At 34.3% G+C, this 27,821-nt stretch overlaps 5 protein-coding genes across 14 annotated transcripts; 3 read left to right on the top strand and 2 right to left on the bottom strand.

The window, feature by feature from the left end:
* Positions 1-4,848: 4,848 nt before the first annotated feature.
* Positions 4,849-6,393, bottom strand: LOC111020644 (CEN-like protein 2). Its single transcript, XM_022297355.2, has 4 exons — positions 6,113-6,393; positions 5,953-6,014; positions 5,607-5,647; positions 4,849-5,532 (listed from the first exon to the last, which is right to left on the bottom strand). The coding sequence occupies exons 1-4, from the start codon at positions 6,314-6,316 to the stop codon at positions 5,309-5,311; spliced, it is 531 nt and encodes a 176-aa protein (XP_022153047.1). The 5' UTR covers positions 6,317-6,393; the 3' UTR covers positions 4,849-5,308.
* Positions 6,394-10,230: 3,837 nt separating this feature from the next.
* On the top strand, positions 10,231-12,444 carry LOC111020572 (uncharacterized). The gene is made up of 5 exons (XM_088121300.1): positions 10,231-10,565; positions 10,672-10,931; positions 11,092-11,303; positions 11,407-11,668; positions 11,745-12,444. Exons 2-5 carry the CDS (start codon positions 10,674-10,676, stop codon positions 12,084-12,086), a joined length of 1,074 nt encoding a protein of 357 aa, XP_087977426.1. The 5' UTR covers positions 10,231-10,565; positions 10,672-10,673; the 3' UTR covers positions 12,087-12,444.
* Positions 12,445-15,549: 3,105 nt separating this feature from the next.
* On the top strand, positions 15,550-17,852 carry DPBF2 (Basic-leucine zipper (bZIP) transcription factor family protein). 2 transcript variants are annotated; one of them, XM_022297266.2, is made up of 5 exons: positions 15,550-15,780; positions 16,273-17,234; positions 17,318-17,389; positions 17,477-17,506; positions 17,583-17,852. In XM_022297266.2, the coding sequence occupies exons 1-5, from the start codon at positions 15,591-15,593 to the stop codon at positions 17,709-17,711; spliced, it is 1,383 nt and encodes a 460-aa protein (XP_022152958.2). In that variant the 5' UTR covers positions 15,550-15,590; the 3' UTR covers positions 17,712-17,852. The 2 variants fall into 2 exon arrangements, with proteins under 2 accessions (XP_022152958.2, XP_022152959.2); XM_022297267.2 differs by having other exon boundaries at positions 15,556-15,780; positions 17,608-17,852.
* A 1,089-nt stretch (positions 17,853-18,941) lies between these two features.
* Positions 18,942-26,867, bottom strand: LOC111020618 (Glycosyltransferase family 29 (sialyltransferase) family protein). Of its 9 annotated transcripts, XR_015789308.1 has the most exons (4): positions 25,005-26,841; positions 19,812-19,929; positions 19,374-19,473; positions 18,942-19,284 (listed from the first exon to the last, which is right to left on the bottom strand). XR_015789308.1 is itself a non-coding variant. In XM_088120752.1 (3 exons), exons 2-3 carry the CDS (start codon positions 26,142-26,144, stop codon positions 19,765-19,767), a joined length of 1,305 nt encoding a protein of 434 aa, XP_087976878.1. In that variant the 5' UTR covers positions 26,145-26,657; positions 26,743-26,867; the 3' UTR covers positions 18,942-19,764. The 9 variants fall into 9 exon arrangements, 6 of the variants coding, with proteins under 6 accessions (XP_087976878.1, XP_087976879.1, XP_087976880.1 ...); XR_015789309.1 differs by having other exon boundaries at positions 18,942-19,473; positions 19,812-19,940; XR_015789307.1 differs by having other exon boundaries at positions 19,374-19,929.
* LOC111020617 (poly ADP-ribose polymerase 3) lies at positions 19,865-24,349 on the top strand. Its single transcript, XM_022297319.2, has 17 exons — positions 19,865-20,387; positions 20,521-20,716; positions 20,798-20,911; positions 21,004-21,061; positions 21,145-21,214; positions 21,521-21,695; positions 21,772-21,905; positions 21,990-22,224; positions 22,307-22,434; positions 22,523-22,599; positions 22,681-22,841; positions 22,936-23,145; positions 23,232-23,334; positions 23,421-23,503; positions 23,577-23,720; positions 23,800-23,982; positions 24,214-24,349. Exons 1-17 carry the CDS (start codon positions 20,053-20,055, stop codon positions 24,280-24,282), a joined length of 2,475 nt encoding a protein of 824 aa, XP_022153011.2. The 5' UTR covers positions 19,865-20,052; the 3' UTR covers positions 24,283-24,349.
* Positions 26,868-27,821: the final 954 nt, after the last annotated feature.

Raw genomic sequence — 27,821 nt, 5'->3', positions numbered from 1 at the left:
TACATAATTTTTTTTAATAAGAAGGAAATAATAATAACAAAATAAGAACAATTAAAAACATTTACCAAAACAGGTTTCTATATTTTAAAAGTTGAAAAAGGAAGAAGAAAACAAGAAATATTGATTAGAAAAAACGGAATCGATTTCAAGAGTACTGAAAGTGCGTTCGAATACACTCATTCCCATTTTCCCTTCCAACCGTTGGATTACCAGAAAGGCATGACATGGGCCCAATGGCCCAAGCCCAACTAACCTCCCCTAATCTATCTTTCATTAATTTAAATTATTAGTGTGTTGATTTTTAATTATAATTAATTATGCTCCAGATAAGCTAATGTTTTTAGTCCAAGTTAACTATAATGTGGGCATTGGCCTAAAAAGAATGTTAATTGACAGTAACAATATCTTAATTAGTTTGGCTATATTATTGACTTAATAAGTTTGCTAGACTTAGATTGGTCGTTAATTTTTTTTAATTTTATTATTCTATCAAATAAAATAGAGAAAATATGGAATTAAATACGAAAAAATTAATTAATTAATCATTTGTGTCTTGTTGATATAATTAATTAATCATTTATATAATTAATCCCAACACACACTTCAAGGCCTAAGTCAGACTCAGACAAATGGTGTTTAGTTGAAATTAGCAAAAAGTCGAATGAATTTGAGTGGACTGTAAAATTGGAAAAGTTAATAGAAATTTGTTCACGAGTAGATTGGTTGATAATGGGGAATCCGCTTTTTGTCCTTAAATAATAATAACGTTGTCAAAAAGTTGCTGAAGTCCACGTGGAGCTGAGATGTAAGTCCCATGGGCCGTTTCATTCCAATATATTTTATGTTATTTTAGCTTCTAAATTTTTTATATATAGGTTCAAAATGTCTATTTTAATGTATAAATTTTAAAAAACAATTATTTTAATGTGTATATATAGCTTCTAATACATGCCTACACGTAAATAAGTTAGTAAAACATTCCAGTACTAAAATAAACGTTTTCAAAATTTAATGATCAAAATGAATATTTAAAATTTTCTATAAAAAAAATGAATATTTAAAAGTTTTATGGACAAAAATGAAATAATTTGAAAATGTTAAAATGAAGAGGGAAAAAAAAAGAGAAATAAGGGGGCTAAAAATGTGTACATATGGGTAGCTAGTTTGAAAATTAGGGTTTCTATGTAAAAAGAATCTCTCTCTAGCAATCATGTTTTCCCCTCGTGAGGTTTGGAGTAGAGAATCTAATGCACTTTTGCGCTGCATTAGATTTTGGATCGAATCTACTCATATAATTGTGTAATGTTTAAAAAGGAAAAAAAAAGTCTTAGTTGAAGTATAATTATTATTATTATATATATATTTTTTGTATTTTGTGACTTAAGCGACAGATCTTTATAACCTTAACTTAGTCTAAAAAGTGAGGATCAGATATTCGAACTCGTAACCCATTAGTTAGAGGATTACGAGGAAGGAGAGGTTTGGAACCTTTCCCCTATTTCTGCATTTCATTCTCTATTCAGTCCGCCTCAAACAAAATGAGAAAAAAGGAGAGGCCAGTTGTGGTGTAATTTATGTTTGAATGAATTTGCACTACAACAATTGTTACCTTCAATGTCAGCTAGTCATTTATAAACAATGTCGGTTGACTAAATGATGTAGGTTTTATAGTGAGGCGCCTTATTTTTCGAAAATGTCATATTCGATGTCGGTTAAGAACCGATATTAATACATGCCAATTAATGTCAGTTAAAAAACGTCATGGTAATACAAGAGAAATAGGCACGCACGATTCATTTTAATATAATGTAATTTGGCTACATGCGCAAAAGCTGAAGTTAATATAAAATAATGAAATAATAAGATAAAGAAGAGAACACTCCACTGCAATTAACAAAAAAAGAAAAAAAAAACTCATGCAAAAGTAGTTTTCAATGATCAATAGTCACAAAACCATAAACCAAAAAATAAACCTAGCCGCTAGTCTTTATTCCCCACTATCAATACATAGGTTCTAGTTTTTCTCACATCGAATGTCACGTGATCTCGTAGGTTTCTTAGATCAATCCATTAAGATTTGAGTTACGCCCATGTATTTGACATATGCGGTAAGTTAGAGTAAATTTATTCAACGAATATAAGATTCAACATATCACGTGAACCATTGACCGAAATCGAAAAATATAGACATAGATGATGGTAAAGAGACGCAAAATGACATCACATTTATAGCACAAGATAGGAGTGTTGGTTTTGGTACTTTAATTTGATTGAAGATGCTTTTAACCCCTGGCTACTACCCCTAGTGCCACTCTGTCATTGTTCTTAATTTTCCCCCAAAGAAAGCATAAAAAATTGAATTTTCAGTGACCTGAAAATGCTTCCAATACTGAAACTTTGAGAATCATTCAAAGGGGGGGCCATATTTGGAACAACCCCTCACATTGGCTGTTTCAGAATTCAAAACCTGTCTCATCCATTACTTTCATTTTTCCCTCTCTCTTTTCTTTAATGAATTTCAGAATCCCTAATCATATTATTCCACTCAATAATTCCCAATGGGAAGAATTGTTTAACTAATTAATTAGTACAATTATGAGATTATTGGTTAATTAGTTTTAATTTAGTGAGAAGAATCATAAACTTTTTTTTTCTTTCTTTTTTTGGGCCAATGGGTTGAGATATGGATCAAGCAACATAGGTGTGAGGGAATTTTATGCCAATCTTTTGCATCTTAAGAAATTGAAGCCTTTTAATTTGCTTTATTTTTATTTTCCCCTCTACTTTACTTGAAAGCTATCAAAATATATTCTTATCAAAATTTATAAGACTTTCCTATCAAATATACATTTGTTTGAGCTAGAACGAGCATATCTTAGTAGTAATTGGCATATATCTCCAACAAAGAAGTTGTAAGTTCGATCTCTACCTCACATATTATACTAAAAGTAAAAAGAGTGAAAAATCTATGCAGTTTGATATGCTGCTTGGTGAAATCCTCCCTATTTTTTCGTTTGTAGAATGCTTTCTTTCTCCATTCGTATACCTTAACCTCTGTAAAGTTTTTTATCTTTTTGTTCATAGAGTGATGAAAATCATTTGTTGACCCTAACTTATATATATATGTCGAAGATCTTTCTATTCTCTAGACAATGTAGAATTTTGATCACATCCCCAAAAATCCTCACCTCGATCAAAAAAGACCATGGGTGGAACTTTGATTGCAAATATAAAAGATACACGCATTATATATATATATATATATATATATATATATTTTTAAGGGTAGCATATCACATCATGAATGACAATATTGGAGTAAAAAAGCAATAAGCAGCTGATGATGTATGTGGACACAATGGGGTTGTGAGAGGGGAGGCAAAGATACGGTAAAATGTAGACCAAATCAATTCCCAAGATCTGTTTGGTTGGCGCAGAAACATTGGTTTTCACTTTTCAAATTAACCAACAAAAACAAAAAACACAAAGAAAAGACCACTTTCAATTATTGTCTTATCGTGATCAATTTCAATGTACCATTTGGAAGTTCTGAAATTGCACGTGCCCCTTTTTCAGACATGAGCCACTCAAGTTTCTCCTGCTCAAAGTATGTTTTTTTTTTCATCTCCCAAAAACACAGGTTTGAATCCAACATAAGTAGCAACTACAGAACTGCAGTTAAAAATTGCCACTTTTTCTGTTCTTTTCTCTGCTTTTTCCCACACCCAAGAGGAAAAAGAAAAAAGAAAAAAGTTTAGAGACTGGAGAGTAAATTTGATATAAAATCAAAGATTTGTCATTTGACAGTGGGTGTTAGTTTTGTGGGTGGTGGGGGAGATAGGGCCTATAGCTTTAGAAACACAGCATCTTTTCCTTTTCCTTTACAAACATAATTAGTGATAATATTAACTTAGGATATTTGGTTCCTACAACTACAAGACATGTTCTAATTTCTCCGGGTTTTGTCTGCAGTCAGATCAAGTGCCTAATTAAAACCGACCCGACCCAAAAATGTTTGTTTAGGTCCGAGCCAGGTCACGGTTTCTTTTCTATTTTTTTTGCTAGTTAAGCTATATATCTAAAGCTGCCGCTGCTCGGTTTTTTTTTTCCTCTCCTTTTCTCGCGAAAGCTACAGAACCCACGAACTGAGGTCGTCTTCACCGCCTTTGCTGCCACATTCCGTTGTATTCGTCGAAGGTAGGGTAAAACTAAGAACCTCGGTTCGATTTAGACCCGAACCAATCCGATTAGTATTAGAACCGGCCCGAACTAAGAATTTCTCTTTTTCAGGTCGGTTTGGTTCTTTGCACCCGGATTAGCAGTCATATGTTCTAGTATTGGGAGTAAAAGCTACAAACTTTTTTTTTTTTCAGCTGGGATATTCGTGAGTGTTGTTTAATTTCAAGGTTATATACGAAATTTTAAAGCTGTAAGTTGGAAATTAACCTTTGTTTTTTAGATGTGAGTGACCGGATTTCTTTATGATTTGAGTCGAAAAATGTATTATAACTTTAGATTGAAAATTGAAAAATGAGATGGATGATACCACACAACTGTTCAAGGTTTTTCTCTTTTTCTTTGTTTGGATATTAATTATTTTGTGATTCTTCTCGAAAAAATAGATCCCACATGAATGAGACAAAGGACTTAAAAAGAGTTTATTAATAACATGTCTAATCTTTTTATTGCCAATTAATTTTGGAATATCAATAGAATCCTACATGAATATTAATATAGTATTAAAGTCCAAAACGAGTCAAACGAACATCGGATCAGAAAATGAAATCCGACCAAGATTGATGAGCCAAATTGAGATAAAACCCCTTATTTCTTGTCAAAATATAATTTTATGTTTTAGTCCACCAAATATTCAATAGTTATAAAAAATACAACTAAGATAAATCACATAACAAAAGTTCAAACACATGACATATTTACTGCGTTACCACACTAAACTCAAAAACTTTTATCAATACTTACGATTAAAGCTGGACACTTTTTTACTTTATTTGAGTCTGTGATTTGGTCATTAAATTTCACCACCAACCCAATATCTCTCTTGAGTTTTTCCTGATAGGAGTTCACACTTCAAGGTGACCGAAAGATGTAAAGAAAAAAAGTTACAGACACAAACCATAAAATGACAGTGGAAAAGAAAGCAACTGCAACGGCTAAGTACAAACTAAACCACTGAAGACCTCTGCTGCCCTTTAATTTCCATGCAAATTTACATAAAACTTTATTCCATTATCAGAAATCATAATATTTACTCCAAGTTTTGAATTCGAGGAATTCTGTTTAATTAGTTTCATCTTCTTCGGGCGGCGGTGGCCCTTTGGGCATTGAAATAGACAGCAGCCACTGGAAGGCCAAGATCGTTGTCTTGTGCAAATTTTCTTGCATTGAAACCATCCCTTGAATTTGCAGGAAGGTCCTTCACTGTTTGCCTTCGTTTTTGCTTGAAGAGAAGGAACACGAATCTGTGGATCCCTATGTTTGGACTTGGAACTTCATATTTCACTACTTCTTTTCCTATTTCAAATACTATGATTAAATTCATGCAAATGGAAGTGAAGCTATCAAGAGAAAACCAAAATGGAGCTTACCAAAACTGGAATCTGTTGTGCCTGGGATGTCTGTAACTATCCTGAAATCAAAGTTTAATTATATCCCAGTTTTATTGCTTATACATATATATACACATGGAAATAACTTGTAATAAAATATATAGTTGGTTAAGATATTAATAACATTTTTACGAGTCAAAAATTCAAACCGATCGACCCCGACATTGTTTAATGGGTTGGGTTCGTTTTATAGCTTATATACCCAAGTAAAAATTATGATAAAACATTGATTGACCATAACGTTTTTGTGTTTCATTTTCGGTTTCTAAAAATTAAATTTCGTATTTACATCTCTTTCTGAATGAGAGTTTAAAGAAGATGATACCAGTGAAGATGTTCTCGCAAGTAAGGATCACTTGGACCGGGAACATCTGGATCAGTCATGACCTACCAAATTTATTAGTTGAAAATTATGGGGCAAGAATTAATGACATATATAGAGAGATGAAAAAAATGAGAGGATGGATAATTTAATAGGATCGTACCAGTGTGAAGAAGGATCTAAGGTCACCTCCAAGAACCTCAACCTTAGGTTTAAGGGTTACAAAAGTTGGGAGAAGCTCATGGCCATTGCAGACCTTCTTGTTTGAATGGTAAGTGACAGTCATCTTCACCGTCGGGGAGAAGGCGTCGACAACGTCTCCGATCACTCTCCCGACGACAAGAGGGTCCGACATACTTGCAGCCATATATTTTATACAGAGAGAGAAAATTAAAGGAGAAAAAAAAGATAGAGAGATTTCAAAAGGTTGGCCTTGAGAGAGTGAGTTTGTTTTGTGTATGGCTTTTTTCTATGAAGTGAGGGAGTATTTATAATGGTGTGTTGAGAAGAGATTTGGGAAAAAAAAAACCTTAATTAATTATTTATTTATTTTTGTGAACATTTCATCTAGTGACAAATGGCAAAATGATATGACATGAAATCTTACTTGTTGAAGTCTGCTCTCACAAATACCCATTTTGATATAAACCCATTATTCAACTCAAAGTGCTCATCAAAAGAAAAGGGGTTTCTCTATACTTTCAAACCTCCAAATTTAATCTTCATAATTTTGATAAATTTTAAAATTAGTCACCTTTAAATAATAATATTCATTTAAGAAAATGTGCACAAAATAAATATGTTTTCCAAATCTCTGGAAGAAAGCTTATAAAAACTAAATTTTATTTAAAAAAATTAACCCTAAATCAATTTTAAATATAGTATACTAGAATCAAAATAGTATTTTAACCCATATATGTATAGGTATATATTGTGAGGGAAGGATAAAATGGCAAATATATTATAAATAAGAATAAAACAAATAGTAGTGGTAATGGAAATGGTGCATTTGGGGGCAAAGATGATATTCTTTTTCATTTCCAAAATTGGTAATTTCGGAGAGTGGAATTTGTCATATTTGGTAGAATTAATCACAGCCATATGCAACCAGTGCATATTCATATGGGATATATTTGTTTATAATTGGAATCACTTCAATAATTTCAATGATTAAGCATCTTTTCTTTCCTTCTTTATAACCTCTTGTTTAATCCATTCCACATAACCTCATATTCTATATTTATTTATTTTGCATATCATGGCTATCCCTATAACCAAAGCCTAAAACCACCTCTATCTCTCCCTCATTTTGATTCTAATTATATATGAAATTTACATGATTAATTAAATAACAAAAACTTTGATTAGTTGAATGATGGAGCAATAATTCTATGGGGGCAAAAATACAACTTTATATAATTATATTTATGGGATATATAGCTTACTTTTTGAGATAGTATGATATATAGCCATAGGGGTATGGTGGTTTCAAAATTCATTATTTATTGCCACGAAAATTATTTTAAAAAAAAACCGTAAAAATACTTCTTATCATATATGATTTTCGATTGAGTTGAAAATTTGTTGGAACGAAAATACATAGCCAAAGATCTTTATGGTATACAAGTCAAGAAAATCATGAACACTAATAAAACTATTTTGTTTTAAGATAACTAATTAACTGTAAAAAACGAATTAATTGTATTAAATAAATTGAGTTAAAAAAAATTATTGAATAAAGCGAGTTGATTTTTATTTTATTTAAAGGCCTATAATATTTCAAAAGTCTATACTTATATTACTAAAATAGTATAGTTTTTCTTAGATATAATTTGTTGTATGTATAAAAGGTAATAATTGTCACAAAATATTTATATGTTCAGGGGTTATTTTATATCATGTGCAACTAAAATTTATATTTCTATGAGGAGTTTTATGTTATTTGTATAAAATCTTTTATACTGTTTTTAAAAATACACATTCATATTTTATGCTATTTGTATTTTGTGTAAATAGCTAAAAAAAATCATGATCTTTATTTGGGCCTTCGACAAGAAGCTCGACCCGGCCCATTATAGTGTGAGCAAAGGCCCCGTTGGAGCCCAAACTTACAGAAATTAGCAGTCGAATAAAAAATTTTGTCAATATAATTTTAAACGTAAACAGATTTTAATTTCTTGTACCACCGAACTATAATTTGCAAAGTCGATCATTTTCTTTTACTGAATTTTGTATGTTTATTTTTTTTAATTATATATCACAACGTTGTTTTTTTTTAATCCTTTGGCTGATCCAATATCGGAATGAAGACTAATAATAATAATCTTCCAAAAAAGGAAAAAAAAAACAATACTTAGGTATAATAACAATAATTTCAAATAAAAACAAACCACAATTAAATTTAAATTAAAATAATAAAATGTATTTTCATTCGATTGTTCCATTTTCAATATCAATAAGATCATGTAGATTTTGGAACACGCGTAGGTCGAAGGTCACTTATTTAGTTGAATTTATAATTAAAAAAAGGCAATACTAGGAAAATAAACAATAATAAACAAAGAATAAAACTAAGACATGTCCACATAAATTTCTTCAAAATGTATTAACTTTTTAAAAGCAAAATATATTTACTCCCACTCAACAATGGCGAGGCAAATACAATAATATCCAACTTCAAAATTGAATAATTGGTATATATCTCCAGGTTGTAAGTTCGATTCTCATCTCAAATAAAAAACCTATAATTCATAGTATGAATCGTCATGCTTTTTTAATATATCACACAACATTTTGAGTTAGCTTTCGAGATTACGAAATTTAAAAAGTAAAGAAAATAGAGAGAAATAAATGTAGGAAAAACAAAATATGGAACTTAAAATTGTTGGTGAAATAATGGTGGGATAACTCATTTTTATAATGGTAGAGAATAGAAAAGGTTATACAACGAGTTTAAAATTCCAACACATTTAAAAATCTATCATTAATTAAGATTAAAGATAAAATATTTTAGTTTTTGAAAATAAAAAGTAAAAAGTTTTCATACTTTAGATTTCATACATTTAATAATTTAAAAGTGCATTTAAATTTTCATTTATTTGGAACTAAATTTCCACCCATTGTATTAATAACATTATACTTTATACTTTATTGTAGTAGAATTTTGCAATAAATAATTAACCTATTTACATAACTTTATTAAATTTAATAAAAAAAAAACTTCACTTTTTGTGAATTTGACATAAAATTCTATGCCCCAAAATAACTTTTAAAGCAATATGGTACTGTAAAATTTACGCATACTAAAATTATAAATTCTTTTAAAAGATTTTCAAACTCTTGATATTCTTAAATTAAATATAATATAATTAAAGATACTAATTATTGAATTAATTTAGATATATAAACTTTTTCTATTCTAACTTTTTAAATTACATTTTTATGATTTAATCTCAGCTTTTGGTCTTAATCTATTCAAATTTGTCCTCTCTCTGTTTTCAACGAACTACTAAATCCTTTTGAGTTTTTTTTTTTTTTTTTTTTGATTTGAAATCTAAATAAAAATTTTAAGTTAATGAAAATTTGTCAATTCAATTGTCCTCTCTCTATTTTCAACAAACTACTAAATTCTTTTTTTTTTTCTTTTTCTTAAGAAACATACGAGAGGATAAATTGAAATGTAAACAAAAATTTCAAGTTAACGAAAATTTGTCAATTCAATTATCAGTAATGCATATGCCACAATTTGGACATGAAAATAAATAAATAAATAAATAAATAAAAAAAAGTGATAGCAGAATCCAAAAAAGAAGTGCTACAGAATATTCTTATAAATTAAAGTATAAACCATACCCGCAGGAAAGAAACATGATGTCATCCTGAAACAATTATTCATGCAAGAAACAAAGAAGTGGTTTTTTATTTTTTGTCCAAAAAAATTGTAAGGAATGGTTTTTAACATTCAAGCAGAGAATTTAAGTCATTAGTGAAATTTATTTGATTTAATATGCATTTAATATCTAAATAGAACAAAATAAGAACATATTTTTAAATATAATCAAAACTTAAAATAGCATAATTCAAATTAAATTCAAACTCAAATGTAATATAAAAAAAAATAATCATATTTGAAAACAAACTGTGACCGTGAGTGAAATTTATGATGTTTTACGTCTCGTCTTAAAATGACATCATCCCATCGCATGTCTGTCTTTCCTCCATCGTCTTCTCATTTGAGGAATAAAAATTGAAAGATATTGAAACCCCAAAATTTCCCAAATGCTCAAAAACCCTTCTTTTTCTTCTTCTTCTTCTTCTTCAACAATTATCCTCTGGAGTTCAGATTGGTGACGTCTCTCCCAACATTTTTCAAAGAAGGATCCAAAAATGGGTTTCTACAGAAAGTCAAAGTATTTCAAAGTAATGGCCCATTAGCCATTAGAGCGACAACATTTGTCCGCAAGATTTATTAGGAAAAAAAAAAAAAAAAAGAACACCCCAAATACGCGCTGTCTCTGGCCACTGAGGTCAAACAGAAGCTAAACCCCCAAAAATCTCACCATCGGCTCCAATTTTCGAACCCCCTGGATCGATTTCTTCCATTGAACTTCGTTCAGGTCAGATTCTGAATCTTCCATCTGTATTGGTATTCTGTGCTGTGTGTTCTTGGTGAGGTGGGGTTGATGTTGGCCAGATCTGTGGTTTTGTTTGGTTTTTTCCCAGGGATGGTTTCGAGAATGGCTGTTGTGTTGCTGATTGGTTTTTTGGGGATGTTTTATCAGGCCACCCAACTTCCTCCTCCACAAATTAATGGCTCTTCCTCTTCTCCGGATCTCCCTGTTTCTTCTCAGAGAATCAGACTCAGTGATGGAAGGTACCTTGCTTTCACTGAGAAGGGGGTTTCTAAAGACAAGGCCAATTTCAAAATCGTTGTCTGCCATGGATTTGGAAGCTCCAAAGACATGACTATTTTGGCATCCCAAGTACACTAACTCACTCTATTTTTTCAATCTCTGATTGTTTTGATCTCAAGTTCTTTGATGTTGTCTTTACTGGGTCTGCCCCCAAATTAGAGTTCTCATCAGAGTCTTATGCTAAAATTAGCTACAAGTCTTTTGACTGATGGAATATGATGGTCTTTAGGAATTGATAGACGAGTTGGGGGTTTACTTTTTGCTCTATGATAGACCTGGGTATGGTGAAAGTGATCCAAATCCCAATAGCTCAGTCCAGAATGAAGCATCTGACATTCAAGAACTGGCTGACCAGTTGCAAATTGGTTCGAAATTTTATCTGATCGGCGTCTCGATGGGGTCGTATTCGGCTTGGAGTTGCCTCAGATACATACCAGAGAGGCAAGATTATTTTTGGTCCATTTTTCCTGTCTTTGAGCTGTTTTCTCTCTTTGATTCAGTTGCTATCTATTGCTTCCTTTCACCAGAAAATAACTTAATGTAGGTTAGCAGGCACAGCTCTTATAGTCCCATTAGTAAACTATCAGTGGCCTTCACTTCCCTATAGCCTCATAAGGGAGGATTACAGAAGAAAGGTTGTGAAATTAGGATTGTGGCTTTCAAACTATGCCCCTGGGCTGTTGCATTGGTGGGTGAGTCAGAATTGGATTCCTTCAACTTCCGTACTCGAAAAGAATCCGATATTCTTCAACGAACAAGACATCGAAATCTTAAAGACGATACCGGGCTTCCCGATGCTCTCCAAGGTATAAATAGTCATCTCTCTTTCACCCTCTTACACATTTTGGTCCGAGTGAGGTTTAAGTTTTATTCTGATTGCAGAGGAGGTTAAAGGAGCAACGCGTTTTCGACACCCTTCGGAGCGATTTCATGATGGCGTTTGGCGAATGGGAATTTGATCCAGCTAACCTAAGAAACCCGTTCCCTCGAAACGAAAGTTCGGTCCATATCTGGCAAGGTTGTGAGGACAAAGTTGTGCCAGTCCAGCTGCAAAGACATGTTTCAGGGAAGCTTCCATGGATTCAGTACCATGAAGTTCCTGATGGTGGGCATTTGATTATTCACTACAAAGGCTTATTTGACACCATTTTAAGAGCACTTTTACTTGGAGAAGACCCAGTTTCTTATAGACCAAAACCTCTTACAGCAAAAGCCATGTCTTAAAATTTAAAGTCAGCAACTGATTCTTTCAGAGAGACAGAAACATAACATTAAATTTGTGAAGTTTGGATCAGATTCTGCAGGAAAACCAGAGACAGACAGAGAGTGGGTTTTCCATAAATTAATTTTCAGAGGAATAAAAAAATGGTGTTCAAATGTAATGCAATTGGTACGCAGTAGTTTAGAGACGTCTGGTCGATGATATATGCATTAACTAGTTAAATTATATTCGAGTTAGTTTGGAGTTTTTAATTTTAGTTTGTGGATGGAAACAAGACATTCTTGTCTAATCTTCTTAGGAGTGTTTGTTTTATGCCTAGACAGTTGTATTTTGTGAATACGATGATACTATTGTTTCTCACTTTCTTTATATGGATAAAAATTAATTTACTTCCCAAAATAAATATATATGAGAGGAATCAGTGGGAAAATGGAATAGGCAGGAAAATTAATCAGTGAGAAAAATTATTAAGACAATTTTCCTAGGTATCAATAGGCCTATTGATTTTTTTTCCTGATTTAATTTTTTGGGACGGGTATGTATTCCCCATCCTGACCCTGCCCGTCCACCATCTACATCTTCCAAATCTTTTTAGATTTTAGGTTAAAAAACACATTTGGTCATTGGAGCTTACGATTTATTAAAATTAAATGTCAAATTTTATCATATAACATTTTAATCATTCTAATTTATGAATTTATTTGGCCCCTATTTAATTTATGAATAGTATTAGAAAGTTAACCAACAAAAAAAAATCACGATAAAGACTAAATCGTTACAAAATTAAAATTACAATGACTAAATTATTACCAATTTAAAAGTACAAGAATTACATTATTACACACTGAAGTTAGAGACTAAATTAGACTCAATTGTTGCTAGAGAAACCAAAAATGTTTTTTAACCTAGATTTTGTGCATGCATTAATAAAATTTAATTAAATATTTATATAAAATTATTGATTCAAAATAATAAATAATCTAATAAATTAGTTGGCTTATGTATATGTAAATTATAACTTAAAATTTCGTATTAAACATATTATTTAACATTAAATATTAAAAAAAAGGAAGAAAAAGAAAAGGATAGCTGACAATTTTTTCGAGGGCAATTCTGAGTCCGCCCTAAACATAAACACGAGGAAGAGTGAGATAGACAAAAAGGTACATATCGTATTTGATATGGGTCAATTTTGAATTTATTTCATTATTGTTATTGTTATAAAAAAAATAAACAAAAATTAAAATAACAAAATTAAAACTGAAAATTGGGTAGAAATAAGATTTAGGAAAAAAAGAAATATATACATATATCTTCCCCAAATTTCTCAACTTACATATCTCCTCTTCCTATTTTGTGGGGATTTTGGATGAAATCGAGATGTGGAGAAGTTAGATATTTTGGGGTTTAATTTAATGGATGTGCTAAGTACTAAAAAATAGATAATAAAAATAAAAATAAATAAAATAATGGATGAGCTCACATCCTTGGGCCAACCCAGAAATTTTGTCCATCCTCAATGTTGGGCCTTGATCCTTTAAATGGATAGTCAAGTTTGGGCCCATGTAAATCATGCATCTGATGACAATGTCCTTAAAAATAAAAATAAATCCCCTATTTCCCCCTTTTCTCTCATTCTCTCCCCACTCTCCCAATTATGGGTAATTTTCCCTTTTCTCTGTCAGAATGATGCTCTCGCTCTGAATTCTCACGGTCTCCCATAGATTATTATTATTATTATCTTTGATCTCTTCCTTCACCGTCCCCCACTCACTAGAATTTCCAAGGCATTCTCCATATATAATCTTCTCCCCTAATTACCGTTACCAATATTCTCACTGCCACACACTTTCACCCAACAGTATCTTTTTTCACCGTCTCACAATTGTTTTTCACAACAAATTCTTTCCCAATTTAGAAGCCTTTTTTCTACCTGACCTATATTTCTTTCCCAATGTATAAATTAATTTTACTCTTGCTACCCTGTTGTTGGATGCTTTTATTATTTTTACTGCTATTAATTACTTTTTTTTTACTCGATTGCCCACCTTATATGTTGTAGTAAAAAAAATTTGTTATGTTTCTCGTTTTTATAATAAAAAATTAATATTATGTCTGGTTACGGTGTATAATTTTGTTTCAAAAAAATTAAAAAAATATATATTTTTTTTTCATAAGTCTTCAAATATAAAAATAATGAATTAATATTTATTCTAGCTCGAGTAGAGTGCAAGTGTATTATTTGTAAGGGTGCTAATACATGTCCTACTCTATCAATTTTAATATTAGAAGAATACCCACAAAGATGTCACCAACTCAACTTAAACATGCAAGAAAATTACTGTCTGGGATGAGGGATTGAACCCCAACATGCAAGAAAAGAGTAAGATGCTAAGTTTATGTTGTGAATTACTATTCACTTAAACATAATCACCATATAATCTTAATTACCATGTTTTTTTAATGATGCCTTTTATTATAAATACTATTTTTATATCAAGTTTGAACCTTGCTCAACTGATTATATATACTAGTAAAGGTATATAATAATTCTATCTTTAAGATAGAAGTCATCACTAATATTTGTTGTACTAAAAAAATATATTAATAATTTTTTTTGACATGCTTTGCGATTAATCTAAAAGGTTCATCAATAACCTTAGGTCACTTTGGACATAAGTTCTCACGATTTTATCATTGATTTCACTCAAAAGTCTTGTACTCGGATGTTGTCTCTTTCTTATGCACCCCTCGATATTTCCTCTCGACTTTATTCGTATTTTCTGACAATCTTCCGCGTTCCAAACATGTAGCATAATTGTACTGCCATGGTTTACAAATGAAACAAATATATTTTGTAAAGAATATGCAATGTCAAATGTGATTTTAATACAATGAAAATTGTAACGTATATATTTATGTTGTGAAGAAATCTAGTAAAACTAATACTATTACAACCCAAAAAACTGCATGACACGTGTCTCCAACAGAATCTACTTACGTTTCCAACTTCCCAAATTCGATGACGTAATTGGCCACACTCGTGGGTTTCCGGTGGTTCCGGCCGCAGCAGATTTAATCTCCCACCTCGTGGTGCCAATCACGTGCGTGCGCAATGCATGAGAGTTCTAAAATGGTATGCGAATCCAACGGCTGAGATTCAAGGATGGTAACTGCCTTTGTCCTCCTTTTCCTCGTATTTCGCAAACAGTTTACATCAGCTGATGGAAAAAAGTTGCATGCTGAATTAAACGTGTCAAAAAAAATCTCTCTTTTTTTTGTTTTTTTTTTCTTTAAGAAAATGGGCAGGGTCAGAGAATAATTATAAATGAAGAAAAAGAATAAAATAAAATGAAGTTGGTTTATTTATTTGAAAAAAAAAAAGAAAAATAATTGAAATGGCAGTTACTTTCAAGTCTGTGAGCCTTCTTTCTCACCTCCACCGCTGCTCCTCGAAACTACTCTAAAACAAAAACAAAAAAAAAGAGAAAGAAAAAGAAAGAAAAATGAAAAAAAGAAAAAAGGAAAAAAAGTTCTCCTCTAAGTCCTACTTCTACATCTTCTATATAAGAGAGATTAAAATAAAACAACATAATGCTTCTCTTTGTTCACTCCGCTCCTTTCTTCTTCTTCCTCTTCTTCTTCTTCTTCTTCTTCTTCTTCAGCAGTGCTTTGAGCTGTTTTTTCTGATCAGAGGTAAAAATCTATCTTCACTTTGAATTTTGAAAATGGGTTTCTGTTTTGGAACAATTTTCTATGATGATTTATGGGTAAAGTTTCTTCCTTTTTTTTTCTTTTTCTTTAAGGATCCCTTTCTGGTTTGGTTCTATCTTCATCTTTCGTGGTTGATTTGCTTTGCATGCGAGTTTTGAATTGGTTTATCTCTTTTCAATGTGAATCTCATTGAATATTGAAACAGAGAAATTGGATGAGACTGGCATTGTGATATCAGCCACTGTATTTGATGTGGTTAATGCTGTGTTTGGAAGTGCTTCTTAGATGAGAAATTTTATAATAACAAATTGTTTTGATGTTTCACTTTTACAATGGGAGATTGAGAAGAAGTGATTTTTGGTCATATCAAAAGCACTGCTAAACACATGCGATGGAAAATATGCAGAATTGCTTTCACTTTCATTGTTAGATTTGATGTTGGGATTTTGATATCTGTTTTTTTGTGTTCTACAGTGAATTTGAAGTTGTTTAAGCATAATTTTTGGCAATTCAATTCTAGCCATCCAAACAGTGTTATTGTTATTGTTGGAGAAATGGATAACTCTGAATTGCAAGATATGGGAATTGGGCAAATGCTATCAGAAGCAGCAGCAACACAGCCATCAGATGGAGCATTAAGAGACTATTTATTCTCTTCACTTAACAAACACAACAACATTTTATCTCTCACATTTGATGAAATCCAATGCAAGAGTGGGAAGAACTTTGGGGGTATGAGCATGGATGAGTTTCTTGCCAACGTCTGGAATGTTGAAGAAACTCAAACCCAATTTCAATCCCAACCCAATGAAAATGAACCTCAACAAAATTACCCTTATATGGCCCCCAATTCCCGCCCGACGCTCGCTCGCCAGCCCTCATTCTCCATCCCCGTTCCTCTCTGTGGGAAAACGGTGGATGAGATCTGGTCCGAGATACACAGAGAACAACATGCAAATCGGCAGAACTTCACAAGTGTCCCGTGCCAAAGCCAGCCAGCTTTAGGAGAAATGACTTTGGAAGATTTCTTGGTGAGAGCTGGAGTGGTGCAGGAATCATCTTGTTCTTCAATGAAGCAGCTGCCCTGTTCTCCAAAGGAGAGCAATAGCAATACCTTCTATGGAAATAACAGGCCAATGGTGGATTTGGGGTATGGGATGGGGGACAAATTGGGGCTTTCATTGTCCTATCAGCAGAATGCTGCAAGAAATATGCCTGGGATTTGCTTCCCAACTTACCAAATCCTCAGCCACCACTCAGTTGGGGAACCATCTGATAGCAATTCAATCCACAAATGCCATAGCATGACTGATTGGGTTGAGCACAGCAACAAGAGGAGGATAATAGACGGTCCCCCGGAAATCGTGGTGCAGCGGAGACAGCGCCGAATGATCAAGAATCGGGAGTCGGCCGCGCGATCTCGGGCTAGAAAACAGGTTCCTATGCCCCTCTACATTACCCTCATATCATCTAATAACCTGCTCACAATCTAACCTGCAAGTGCAAATTTTGATTGCAGGCATACACAGTGGAGTTGGAAGCTGAGCTGAATCATCTAAAAGAAGAGAATTTAAAACTAAAGCAAATTTTGGTGAACCTTTTGCTATACTCTTGACAAAGCTCATTCATTCTGTTTTTTACTTCCATTCCCTTATGCTCAATATTGTTAAATGTGCAGGCTGAATCTGAGAGGAAGAGAATGCAAGAGGTAAGAAAGTCAGGTCGAGTAGTCAAGATTTATCGCGTGTTTCGTTATGTTTATGAATGTGATGTTTTGTTGATAGAGTTTGTGGAACATATCAATGGCAGATGGTGCAGAGGAAGGAGACTGTGAAGAGGCAGAAGCCTACAGAGAGGCTGAGGACAATAAGGAGGGTGGGGAGCATGTGTTGGTGAAGGAGGAGAGAGGATAATTAAGTTTGATTATGTAAATGGTGAAATTTTACAGCAAGTGATGGAGTGGAGATTGTGTCTCAGAAAATAAAGAAGGAAATATGTATTATTCACTCTCTTACTCACATAAAGTTGCATAATGGAAATCAAGCTTTCCTTTCTTTCTGGTTTGGATTCACCTTTTATTTACCTTCTATTTGTAAAAGTGATGCAAAATGGTGGAGAATTTTCAAGAGGTAGAACTGAAATTATCTATGAGAGAAATTTTGAAATTTTGTTTTAAAATATGGGTATATTAAGTATCTGTTCGGTAATAATTGTGAAATTTTGAATTTTTGTTTTAAAATATGGATATATTAAGGTTTTGTTGGATAATATTCTTCTTATTTTATATTTTCAGTTTATTAGGGAACTATGTTTCTAGTTTTTTATTTTTTCTTAAAAAAACGTAATTGTATAGAGATTTAATTTTAGAAACCACATAAAATTTAATAATAACGTAAAAAATTATTATTTAATTAAAAATAGTTTTAATTTAACTTTTTACTTTGAGAGAAAAAAATAAATAATTACCTTAAAAAAGGCTTATAATGGAATATATCATTGTTTATGATATAGGAGTTCCTATAAAAGGAAAATGCTCTACCTTTGAGTAGAACTATTGATTTAGTTAGCTTTAGCCGCTCAAACTTTCTATATTTTTATTCCTTATCAAACGAATAACACCTTCCTCTGAAAATCCTAACCATTCTTGGGATGATATTGAAAAATCTCATTGCTATTACTAAAACAAGCATGAAACATATACTTGCATATTCATATATTAGTAAAATTAAAAAAAAAAAATTCTTTATAAAATATGTGAAAACAAGATTGAATTATTTTTTTTTATTATTCAAAGTGACCATGCAAGAAACGAAAACGTTATTAGGATCACGATTATTAACTTCATATTCTAAGTCAAAATAGCAAACGATTATTAACTTCATATTCTAAGTCAAAATAGCAATCTCATCTTTAAAGTAAGAGTAAAACGAATAAAAATTGAAATTCCATTGAGAAGATATCTGTAAATCTTTGGGTGATTTTTTGGTATTCAAACTTATGATTTCATTACGTATGAAAGGTAATACACACTCATTTGATTCAACATTTTCAAGGTTCAAATATACACAATTTTAGGTACGTGACAATGAAGACAATAATAAAGGAAGAAGAATGGCTATTTTACCAAATATACCACCAAGTAATGAATAATAAGTCCATAATTTCATTAATCTCATAAATCCAACGACATCTCGAGCACAATATGGAAACACTAGAGAGATTGAAATCTCCCTATCTGAGCCATCTCATTCTCTGTTATCCTATTAAAGCATACTTCAGTAATATTTGAATTGGAATGAAATGAAACAAATTGTAAATCTCTCCAAACGAGCAGTCTAGATTCACCACCTGTCAATTGCTGAGGCTACAAAAGCATCCCAGTTGGACACGTGGCAGCCACCCTGGTGCCGAATAACACCTGGAATTCTACTAATATGACAGAGAAGTCAAGAACAAGTATGGACGTGTCTCTCTCGGAAGTTGTCTCTGACATGAAGTTTTTGCAATGTTAAAGGGAGGAGCCCACGGAATGGTCTCACTTCTCAGCTAGTTTCCAGTTCAAAAAACCCAAGTACCTGAAGGAAGCTTCAAAGTTGGATCTCATCGATTGTTTTGCTTTTCACTGGCTTCTTTGTTGGGGAGTGGATTGTTTGCTGCTTTCTCATCTGTGTTCATCTTAAAGAGAGACAGAAAAACTCAAAGATGAAGGTTTGAATTTGGTTAATCTCTTGGTTTTCTGTGTTATACCCACATGCGGATTCCTTTGGTTCTATCAATAATATCCTCTATGAATCTGTGGCAGTATATTTCATGGCTTTCCTAGGTTACTTTCTGGAGATTCTCCTATTCATTTTGTTACATCAGTAACTTTTCTGATACTTGGGAGTCTTTTTCTTCTGGGTTTTTGTTCAGTTGTTGTTTTACAGCTTAATCATCTAGTTGGCTTAACTTTTTGCACTACTTAGATCAAAACTTGTAGAAGTTTAAAACAAAATAAAAACCAACTTTTGTACCTGCAAATATAATTAAGCTCTCAGTCAGTTCCTTTTGAGATGTCCAACTGATGCAGAAATATGGTAGTACTGCAAGGCTCTTTCTTGCTTTAGTCACCAGTTGCTGACAATGATTCAGCTGTGTGAAATCTTGAAAAAATGACACTTAAAGCAAACTGAGGAAAAAATAAAATTTAAAGATTATTGAAGAAATGTTACAGCAAGAATAGAATTTCGGAACCTTCCATTTAGTTTAAGCGAAATGGGAATGCTAGTGCTAAGTTCTGTAAAAATTTTGAAGGTTCATGAAACGAGGTCCCATTCTCACACTCATGGTTCTGGTGAAGAAGAAAAGAAAGTGACAAGGAAGCAGAAGGCAGAGAGCAAGACACATGAAAGCGAACAATCGCCAAAGAAAGTCAAGTCCGAAGATGAAAATAGCCGCCCCAACGGCAAATCCGAAGTCAGCCTTGCAGATGAATTTGAAGAGTTCTGTAAGGCTACGAGAGAGAGTCTCTCCATTAATCAAATGAAGGAGATTCTGCAAATGAATGACCAAGACTCCACTGGCCCTGACTATGAAGTTGCTTCTAAATGGTATACCACCGACAGACAATGCACATTGTAGCTTTTTCCTTATACCATTTGAACCGTTATTTTTCTTTAGCAATGCTAAAGAAAAATTCATAGATATTGTTGTATGTTTCTGAGACTGTTCTTACGTGGACAGTCAAGACTTGCTGTTCTATGGTGTCCTAGAAACATGCCCAGTTTGTAGTGGCAAGCTGGTATTTGATGGGAAGCGCTACTCTTGCAATGGCTTTCTAAGTGAATGGTCTACCTGTACCTTCAAAACGAAGGATCCTCCTAGGAAAAATGAAACCAGCAAGTTACCAGAATCAGTCTTGAATTCTCCCATTTCAGATGTAACCCTCCATTTCCCTACTTGTTTCTTCTTTTCCTAGATAGCCAACATTGTCATAGATCTCTGTTTCTTAATGGTGTAGTTGATAAAGAAGCATCAGAATCCGGGTCAACGTCCAAAGAGAAATCTTGGCCAGACAGATAAACCCTTCTCTGGAATGACAATTTCACTCTCTGGTCGTCTATCGAGAACTCATGTAAGTTCATGGGTTGAGATTGAGCTTTTATGGCACAAGTTTTTAACTTCCTACTACTATGTTTAACAAGTTTCCAATGATTGTCAACTCAGCATTACTGGAGAAAAGAAATTGAGAAGCATGGAGGGACCGTTAACAATTCTGTAATTGGTACGTTTTCTTTATCCTCGCCAAGTCCTTTTGTGTTGTCTTCGCTGTAATCACTGGAAGTATTGATGAACAAATCTTTGCAGGTGTCAGTTGCTTGGTTGTCTCTCCTGCTGAGAGAGAGCGGGGTGGATCTTCTAAAGTTGCAGAAGCAGTGTATATTTCTTCCTAACTAGCCAAGATATATGTAGTTTAAGGGCTGTTTGGTTTTCAAATTTTCATACTTGGGTTTAGGCTTTTACTCTCTCTCTCTCCATGTACTGTTGTTAAAACTTGAAACCAAGGCGCACCAAACAAGAAGATAAGAAAATTAAAATTGAGAAATGTGGTTTTAAAACCGGGCAAAGTGCTTCATCAAAGAAACGATCTAGTTTTCTGCCTAGTGAATCAAAATCTAGTTAACTGAACAAAATGAATGTTTCTCAAAGGTCCTGCTCTCTTAATAAGTATTCTCTTTTTCAGCGAAACAGGTATACGAGTCATCCGTGAAGCTTGGCTACTTGACAGCATTGAGAAGCAAGAAGCTCAGCCATTGGAAGCTTATGATGTTTTGACAGATCTCGCTGTGGAAGGCAAAGGGATCCCTTGGGATAAACAAGATCCCTCGGAAGAGGCACTTGAATCCCTCACAGCAGAAGTATGCATATAATTTTGAACAAACCGTAGATAAATATATAGAGTTCTTACCAATTACTTTTACATATGTTGTGCAGCTCAAGTTATATGGAAAGAGAGGGGTTTACAAGGATACCAAATTACGAGAACAGGGTGGAGAGATATTTGAAAAGGATGGAATCTTGTATAATTGTGCCTTTTCACTCTGCGATCAAGGCCGGGGACTCAATGAGTAGCATACTGAAACTTTTCTCCAGAAAGTTATTTGATCGTTAATTTTCTCCAGTTGGTTCTTATCCACAAGCTACTGTTGTAGGTATTGTATTGCTCAACTGATCAAAGTACCAGATAAGAACTTGCATCTATACTATAAGAAAGGAAACGTGGGGGATGATCCCAATGCAGAGGAAAGGCTGGAGGAATGGGAAAATGAGAAAACTGCTATAAAGGAGTTTGTGGGGCTGTTCGAAGAAATAACTGGAAATGAATTCGAGCCATGGGAAAGAGAGAAGTTTGAGAAGAAACGCTTGTCGTTTTATCCCATCGATATGGTACAGTTCCAGTGTTTCAGTCAGTTTGTTCATGATATTTGAACTTCTTTATTTATAAGTTATTCTGGGGCAATGGCTATAGGATGATGGAGTAGATGTGAGGCATGGAGGGCTTGGTCTTAGGCAGCTAGGAGTTGCATCTGTTCACAGTAAGCTTGAGCCCGCGATTGCAAACTTTATGAAGGTTTTGTGCAGCCAGGAGATTTACAAGTAAGGAATTGTCTATAGAACCAGATTTCATTTCCCCTTCAATCCCACTCTCGTCATTAGATCTTACATCTTAGTCCTCGGATTTCAGGTATGCTCTCATGGAGATGGCACACGATCCTCCGGAATTACCTATGGGAATGCTTTCTAATCTTCACTTGAAGAGATGTAAGCCCTTCTTGGCCTATTCTCTTTTCTTCTCCTGTTTTTGTTCTTCTGCTCAAGTGTAAAGAGAGAACTTCTTTGCAGGCGAAGAGGTCCTTCTGGAATTCATAGAGAAAGTGAAATCAATGAAAGAGACGGGGCTTAAGGCTGAAGCTGTTTGGACAGATTATAGCAATAGATGGTTCACTCTTATGCACTCTACCAGGCCTTTGATCTTCAAGGACCATCAAGAAATTGCAGAGCATGTTAGCCTCAACTAGAAACTTTCTACATTTTGATGCAAAAACTTATTTTTATTTTTTTCTGGTTTATGTTTATCTTAGCCACCTAGTTATCCAGGCTGCAGCTGTGCTGGAGGGTGTTCGAGATGTAACAGTGGCTTCACATCTTATCGGAGACATGAGTGGATCTACCATCGAAGATCCACTCTCAGATCGATATGAGAAACTGGGTGGTTCTGTTTCTCTCCTGGAGAAGGATTCAGATGACTACAAAATGATCGTTAACTATCTGGAGAAAACCTATGAGCCTGTGAAAGTTGGAGACATTGTAAGAGCTGGCATTCAGTTAAATACTTGAAATATTTCAAAGAATGTTGGTTTTTGAGGTTGGCATTTTGAACCTGTGTTTTCCAGGAATATGGAGTGAGTGTTGACAACATTTTTACGGTAGAGTCGACAGCTCTCCCCAGCTACGAAGAAATAAAGAAACTACCAAACAAAGTCCTATTGTGGTGTGGTGGGTTGGCCTAGTCCTGTTAATTAACCATGACTTCAAGGACGATGATCGTTTTTTTCTATCTAAATTCCCAACTTTCTTCACAGGCACCCGAACTTCAAACCTCTTGAGGCACTTGTACAAAGGCTTCTTGCCAGCCATATGCTCTCTTCCAGTCTCGGGTTACATGGTACTCAGCAATTGCAATCTTTTCTTAAAACACCAAAAGAAACCTCAATGTGGATTCTCATTTTGTTTTGTAGTTTGGCCGAGCGATTGTGTGCTCTGATGCTGCAGCAGAGGCAGCTAGGTATGGGTTTACGGCCGTAGACAGGCCAGAAGGGTTTTTGGTCCTGGCCACTGCATCTCTTGGAGAGGAGATCACAGAGATGACAAGCCCACCTGAGGTAAGTGTATAAACTTGATTTTGCGGTGTTCCTGCACATTCAGCAGGTGGTTAAATTAATCGGCACGCGGCTGGTACAGGATACAAAATCGTTGGAAGAGAAGAAGGTAGGAGTTAAAGCATTGGGGAGAAAGAAGACAGACGAATCAGAACACTTTGTTTGGAAAGATGACATTAAAGTTCCTTGTGGCTCTTTGATCGCTTCAGAACACAAAGATAGCCCTCTTGAATACAACGAGTATGCTGTCTACGACCCAAAGCAGGTATGCCTCTCTTACAAACTGCTACTACGTTCTTTCTCATCAAAGAAAAACCTATATCAGGAGCACATTCTCGCACATGCATAGCATTAATTTCCTGGTGAAACTAATTGAAATAAGTTTAAAAAGAAAAGAAACGAAACAAAATGAATGGAGTCCTCTCGTTTTTTATAATTGGCATTTATTTGGCAAGTCCATAAAATTAAACCCGTTTTCGGGTCCTATACCTTGCAGACAAGTATAAGGTTCTTGGTGGGGGTGAAGTACGAAGAGAAAGGTGTGGTGATGGAAACACAGGAATGAAGGAAAATGGAAGCAGTTGTCAAAGCAGGCCCTGCATGGATCTCTCTCTACCCCTTTTGCTCTATTTTTGTAAAGAGAAGAGTGTTAGTTTTGTTCCCATGGATATAAGTTGCATATTGTAGGGAATGTTTGATTCACTTCGTAGTGTAGGTAGTGCATATAATCATAATCACTAATCTGTTGTAGGAAGTACTCGGTTTCTGTGACGCCTTTCCACAGTCTTTCTTAGTTCCACTTAGTTTCAAATAGATAATACGAACAGCAATATGTAATGTTTAGCTACGGCCTGTTGCCAGGTTTTGGTGTGACAAAGCTACAATGTTGACATCTGAATAAATTTCTCTGATTCCTCCCCTCCCCTCAGTTTGGATTAAATTTCTGATTCCTCCCCTCCCCTTGGCTTGGGTGGGTATTAAGTTTACTGTTCTGATTCCTGATATATATATATGTATGTATATATATATATATGTATGTATGTGTATATATATATATGTATATATATTTATGTATATACATTCATGGTTGGTGTGCATTTGAAATCATGCTCACTCGAAAAATGTATTATGTGCAAAATTGCAAAGCATTGTACAGAGGATAAGCCCAAAAGTACCAGAAGCACCAAAATTTCCTTTGCTACCTAACGAACAACTATATACCAAAAAAGAATGAAGCAAGTTCTACAATTGACATCAAAATCATTGATATAGAACCGTAGGAGGTACCTCGAACTTGTCCGACAAGAAAGGTATTCTCTGCGGCCTAGCAATCAAATCGTAATAAAAAGCATACTCTGCCTCATAATCGTGTAAACCCAGTTCAACCTTCTGGTTTGTATGATAATGATGCTTAGCTGAAGCCGACTTCCCAAACCCAAATATACTTACTCTCTCACAAATTCCCAAGGCCAACATAACGGCTTGCATACCAGAAGAATAGTGGAATAAAGGACCTTCATGGGCTGTGCTCCACTCTTCCAACGACTTCCCTGTTACCTCCACAAAGTGTTTCATAGAGTAATACTTCACAATCCTAGAGCACAGAGCGTCAAAATTCGGATCAGTAATCAGCAGCGGAGATTTGTGGGAATTGTTGCAAACAGTGTAATCCATGAAATGTACAGGTTGACAAATGTACATGACTGTCGGCACGTTTCGTCCATAAGGGTGGCAGAAACACCTCTCTCTTCTGGCACAAAGGTGTAAGATGTTGCTATTGATGAAAGAAATGTTGGTTTTGGACCCAACTTTGCTCTCGTAGTTATCTGTTTTTGCATTATTCAATCGGATTACCATCTCGTGGCTGTCAATTAGCTTACCGTGATTACTGTTCAATAAGATTCCACTGTTTCCCACGACGGCACATGATGAATACCTCTGATCGGAACCCACAAACCCATTGTGCCTGTCAAGTGGGTGTTTGATAAGTCTTACCAGTTCCGGCATGATATCCGTCGGAATCCGTTTCTTTCTCGCCCAGCTATTCAGCGCCCGCCTGAAATCCAACCAATGTCGGTAAAAAGCCGGTGAGCGGAAAGTTACCGGAAAGCTATTTGAGGACCTCGCTTTGCTGTCGTAGTGGTTGAATCTTCGCCAAGTAGCGTACGTCTTGGACGTCTTCGGACCACCGAAGCTCGCCTCCAATAATTGCTCTATCTCACGCTTCGAGTGGGCTTCTCCGAGATCAATCGAAGCAAATTTCAGCAGCGTGGAATTGAACACGGGCGCTGGAGGTCTCGGAGCGATTACATTAGTTTCCAGCTCTAGGGAACTGAAGGCACGGCGGATGACGATGCGGCAGAGGAGAGTGACAGCAAAGGTGATGAACAGCAACACGCTGAACACCGGACGGACCGTGCGCTTCATCGCGAGAATGAAACCGCCGGACCGATCGGGGGGAAATGCTAAATAAAACCGGCCATGGATTGTACAGATCTTGAAGCAATATGTCTCAGATCAATATGCAGGAAGTTCGGCATCCAAAGAGACGATAAAGAAATGGTTGGGATGACTCAAATTTGAACTCGAGAAAAAACCGAAAAGCGAGATTTATGTGATTGCTTAGAGATTTCGAAAAGCAACGAACACTGAATGGGAATGCTATCTCGTCGGTGACGAGATTGGGAATGAGTAGGTAAGAAACAAGAACCACGCAACCGAAGACTCCAAATCCCTTAAGATTCGAAACACAGAGTGAGCATACAAAATACACTAAATCCAAAAGAGAACCGTCTCAAACAACAGTAACACCAAAGAAGATCTGCGAGAAACAGTAGGCAAGCAAGTAAGTGAACTAAAATGTTTGCAGTTAGAATTTAGAATTAAACCCCAATGTCGGTTCCATTCATGCATTCCCCATTGAAACGGAAACAAAGCACTCTGAGAAAAGGAGAGTAGTTCAGACAAAAACAGAATCCCGAGAAGTCATTATCGAAACCAAAAGATTTAAACGAGAGCCACAAACCCTAACATAAATCATCTGGTTCCGTGGAGGAATTATGAGATCGCAAAGAAAGCTCAGAATCATAATCTTGGTTTCCGGACGGGATTTTCCCGTCGATCTTACGGCTATTATTGCGCCATTTTATATACACCAGAAATTATAAGGTGCGGCGCAGTACATGGCAGTAACCATGTAGCGCTCTTTTAAGTCTATAAGTATTTACATCAGACGGTGCAGATCACGCGCATGCCACGTTTTCAATATTGGAATGGAATCCGTCCACACAGAAACAATTCCCGGAGTTCCGCATTTAATTATCTAGTTACTCGACTCCAAGAAATTCTATAGTTATTTTTAAAACCGTGAATGGGTATAATGACTGGAGCGGGGTTTGTTCGATAATTACGAGAAAGAGCATGATTAAACCTTGTAATATAGAATTAATTTATGAATTAAAAATTTTAAAATATGGTTGGTGATTGGTCTAAAGAATATAATATAAGGTGAGATTATTCCCAAGGCATAGAACTTTGCGACAAGAAAGACAATGGTGTATTGTATTTTCTTTCTTTCTTTTTGGCATAAGCAAATAATAATAAAGGAGAGTCTTGGGAATCGGCATGACTATTTTTTATTTTTAGCGGTCGTTTTTTTTGGTGAATACAATGGTGAATGTTGCTCTATAAGTTGATTTTTGATAGTTTGCTTCTCCCGGCCTTCTTTTTGTTTCTTTGTTAAATAAATTGTAATTTGGTTTTCAATAATTGTTGTGTAATGTTTTGTTTACTTCTTGTTCTTTTCATAAACATGTATCTTATAACTATTTTTTGTGTTTATTTTCTGGACTTTTAAAAATTTGTGTTGTATTTATTTTTTTGTATTTATATGCATTTTATAAGTTAAAAAATTATAAAATAATATTTTTATCTATGTTTTGAAAAAAAAAATGAAACATTGAACAATAAATCATAAAGGAGAGTCTTGATTTTTTTGTTTCTAAAATTTATTCATTAAAAATAACAAACATAAATAGTTGTCAAATTCTTGTGTTTATCCGAAATTAAAAATAGAAATCAGAAATAGAAATATTATTAAATTTT

Source organism: Momordica charantia (assembly GCF_013281855.1).
Source record: "Momordica charantia cultivar OHB3-1 chromosome 2 unlocalized genomic scaffold, Mcharantia_2.0 BLBB01000002.1, whole genome shotgun sequence".
Taxonomy (NCBI): Eukaryota; Viridiplantae; Streptophyta; class Magnoliopsida; order Cucurbitales; family Cucurbitaceae; genus Momordica; species Momordica charantia.
This window is presented reverse-complemented; position numbering and strand designations above follow the sequence as displayed.

What these genes read in the sequence shown, in the direction of transcription:
- LOC111020644 (XM_022297355.2), bottom strand. Translation starts at nt 6,316, where the DNA reads ATGGCTGCAAGTATGTCGGACCCTCTTGTCGTCGGGAGAGTGATCGGA. An exon ending in TTGCGAGAACATCTTCACTG is followed by an intron (nt 5,648 to 5,952) that starts GTATCATCTTCT and finishes CTTTGATTTCAG; the next exon opens with GATAGTTACAGACATCCCAG. An exon ending in CACAACAGATTCCAGTTTTG is followed by an intron (nt 5,533 to 5,606) that starts GTAAGCTCCATT and finishes TATTTGAAATAG; the next exon opens with GAAAAGAAGTAGTGAAATAT.
- LOC111020572 (XM_088121300.1), top strand. Translation starts at nt 10,674, where the DNA reads ATGGTTTCGAGAATGGCTGTTGTGTTGCTGATTGGTTTTTTGGGGATG. An exon ending in CTCAGATACATACCAGAGAG is followed by an intron (nt 11,304 to 11,406) that starts GCAAGATTATTT and finishes AACTTAATGTAG; the next exon opens with GTTAGCAGGCACAGCTCTTA. An exon ending in GCTTCCCGATGCTCTCCAAG is followed by an intron (nt 11,669 to 11,744) that starts GTATAAATAGTC and finishes TTCTGATTGCAG; the next exon opens with AGGAGGTTAAAGGAGCAACG.
- DPBF2 (XM_022297266.2), top strand. Translation starts at nt 15,591, where the DNA reads ATGAAAAAAAGAAAAAAGGAAAAAAAGTTCTCCTCTAAGTCCTACTTC. An exon ending in TAAAACTAAAGCAAATTTTG is followed by an intron (nt 17,390 to 17,476) that starts GTGAACCTTTTG and finishes TTAAATGTGCAG; the next exon opens with GCTGAATCTGAGAGGAAGAG. An exon ending in AGAGGAAGAGAATGCAAGAG is followed by an intron (nt 17,507 to 17,582) that starts GTAAGAAAGTCA and finishes TTTTGTTGATAG; the next exon opens with AGTTTGTGGAACATATCAAT.
- LOC111020617 (XM_022297319.2), top strand. Translation starts at nt 20,053, where the DNA reads ATGGGAATGCTAGTGCTAAGTTCTGTAAAAATTTTGAAGGTTCATGAA. An exon ending in TTGAATCCCTCACAGCAGAA is followed by an intron (nt 21,696 to 21,771) that starts GTATGCATATAA and finishes TATGTTGTGCAG; the next exon opens with CTCAAGTTATATGGAAAGAG. An exon ending in AGATGACAAGCCCACCTGAG is followed by an intron (nt 23,721 to 23,799) that starts GTAAGTGTATAA and finishes CGGCTGGTACAG; the next exon opens with GATACAAAATCGTTGGAAGA.
- LOC111020618 (XM_088120752.1), bottom strand. Translation starts at nt 26,144, where the DNA reads ATGAAGCGCACGGTCCGTCCGGTGTTCAGCGTGTTGCTGTTCATCACC. An exon ending in TCTTGTCGGACAAGTTCGAG is followed by an intron (nt 19,930 to 25,004) that starts GTACCTCCTACG and finishes GATTTCACACAG; the next exon opens with CTGAATCATTGTCAGCAACT.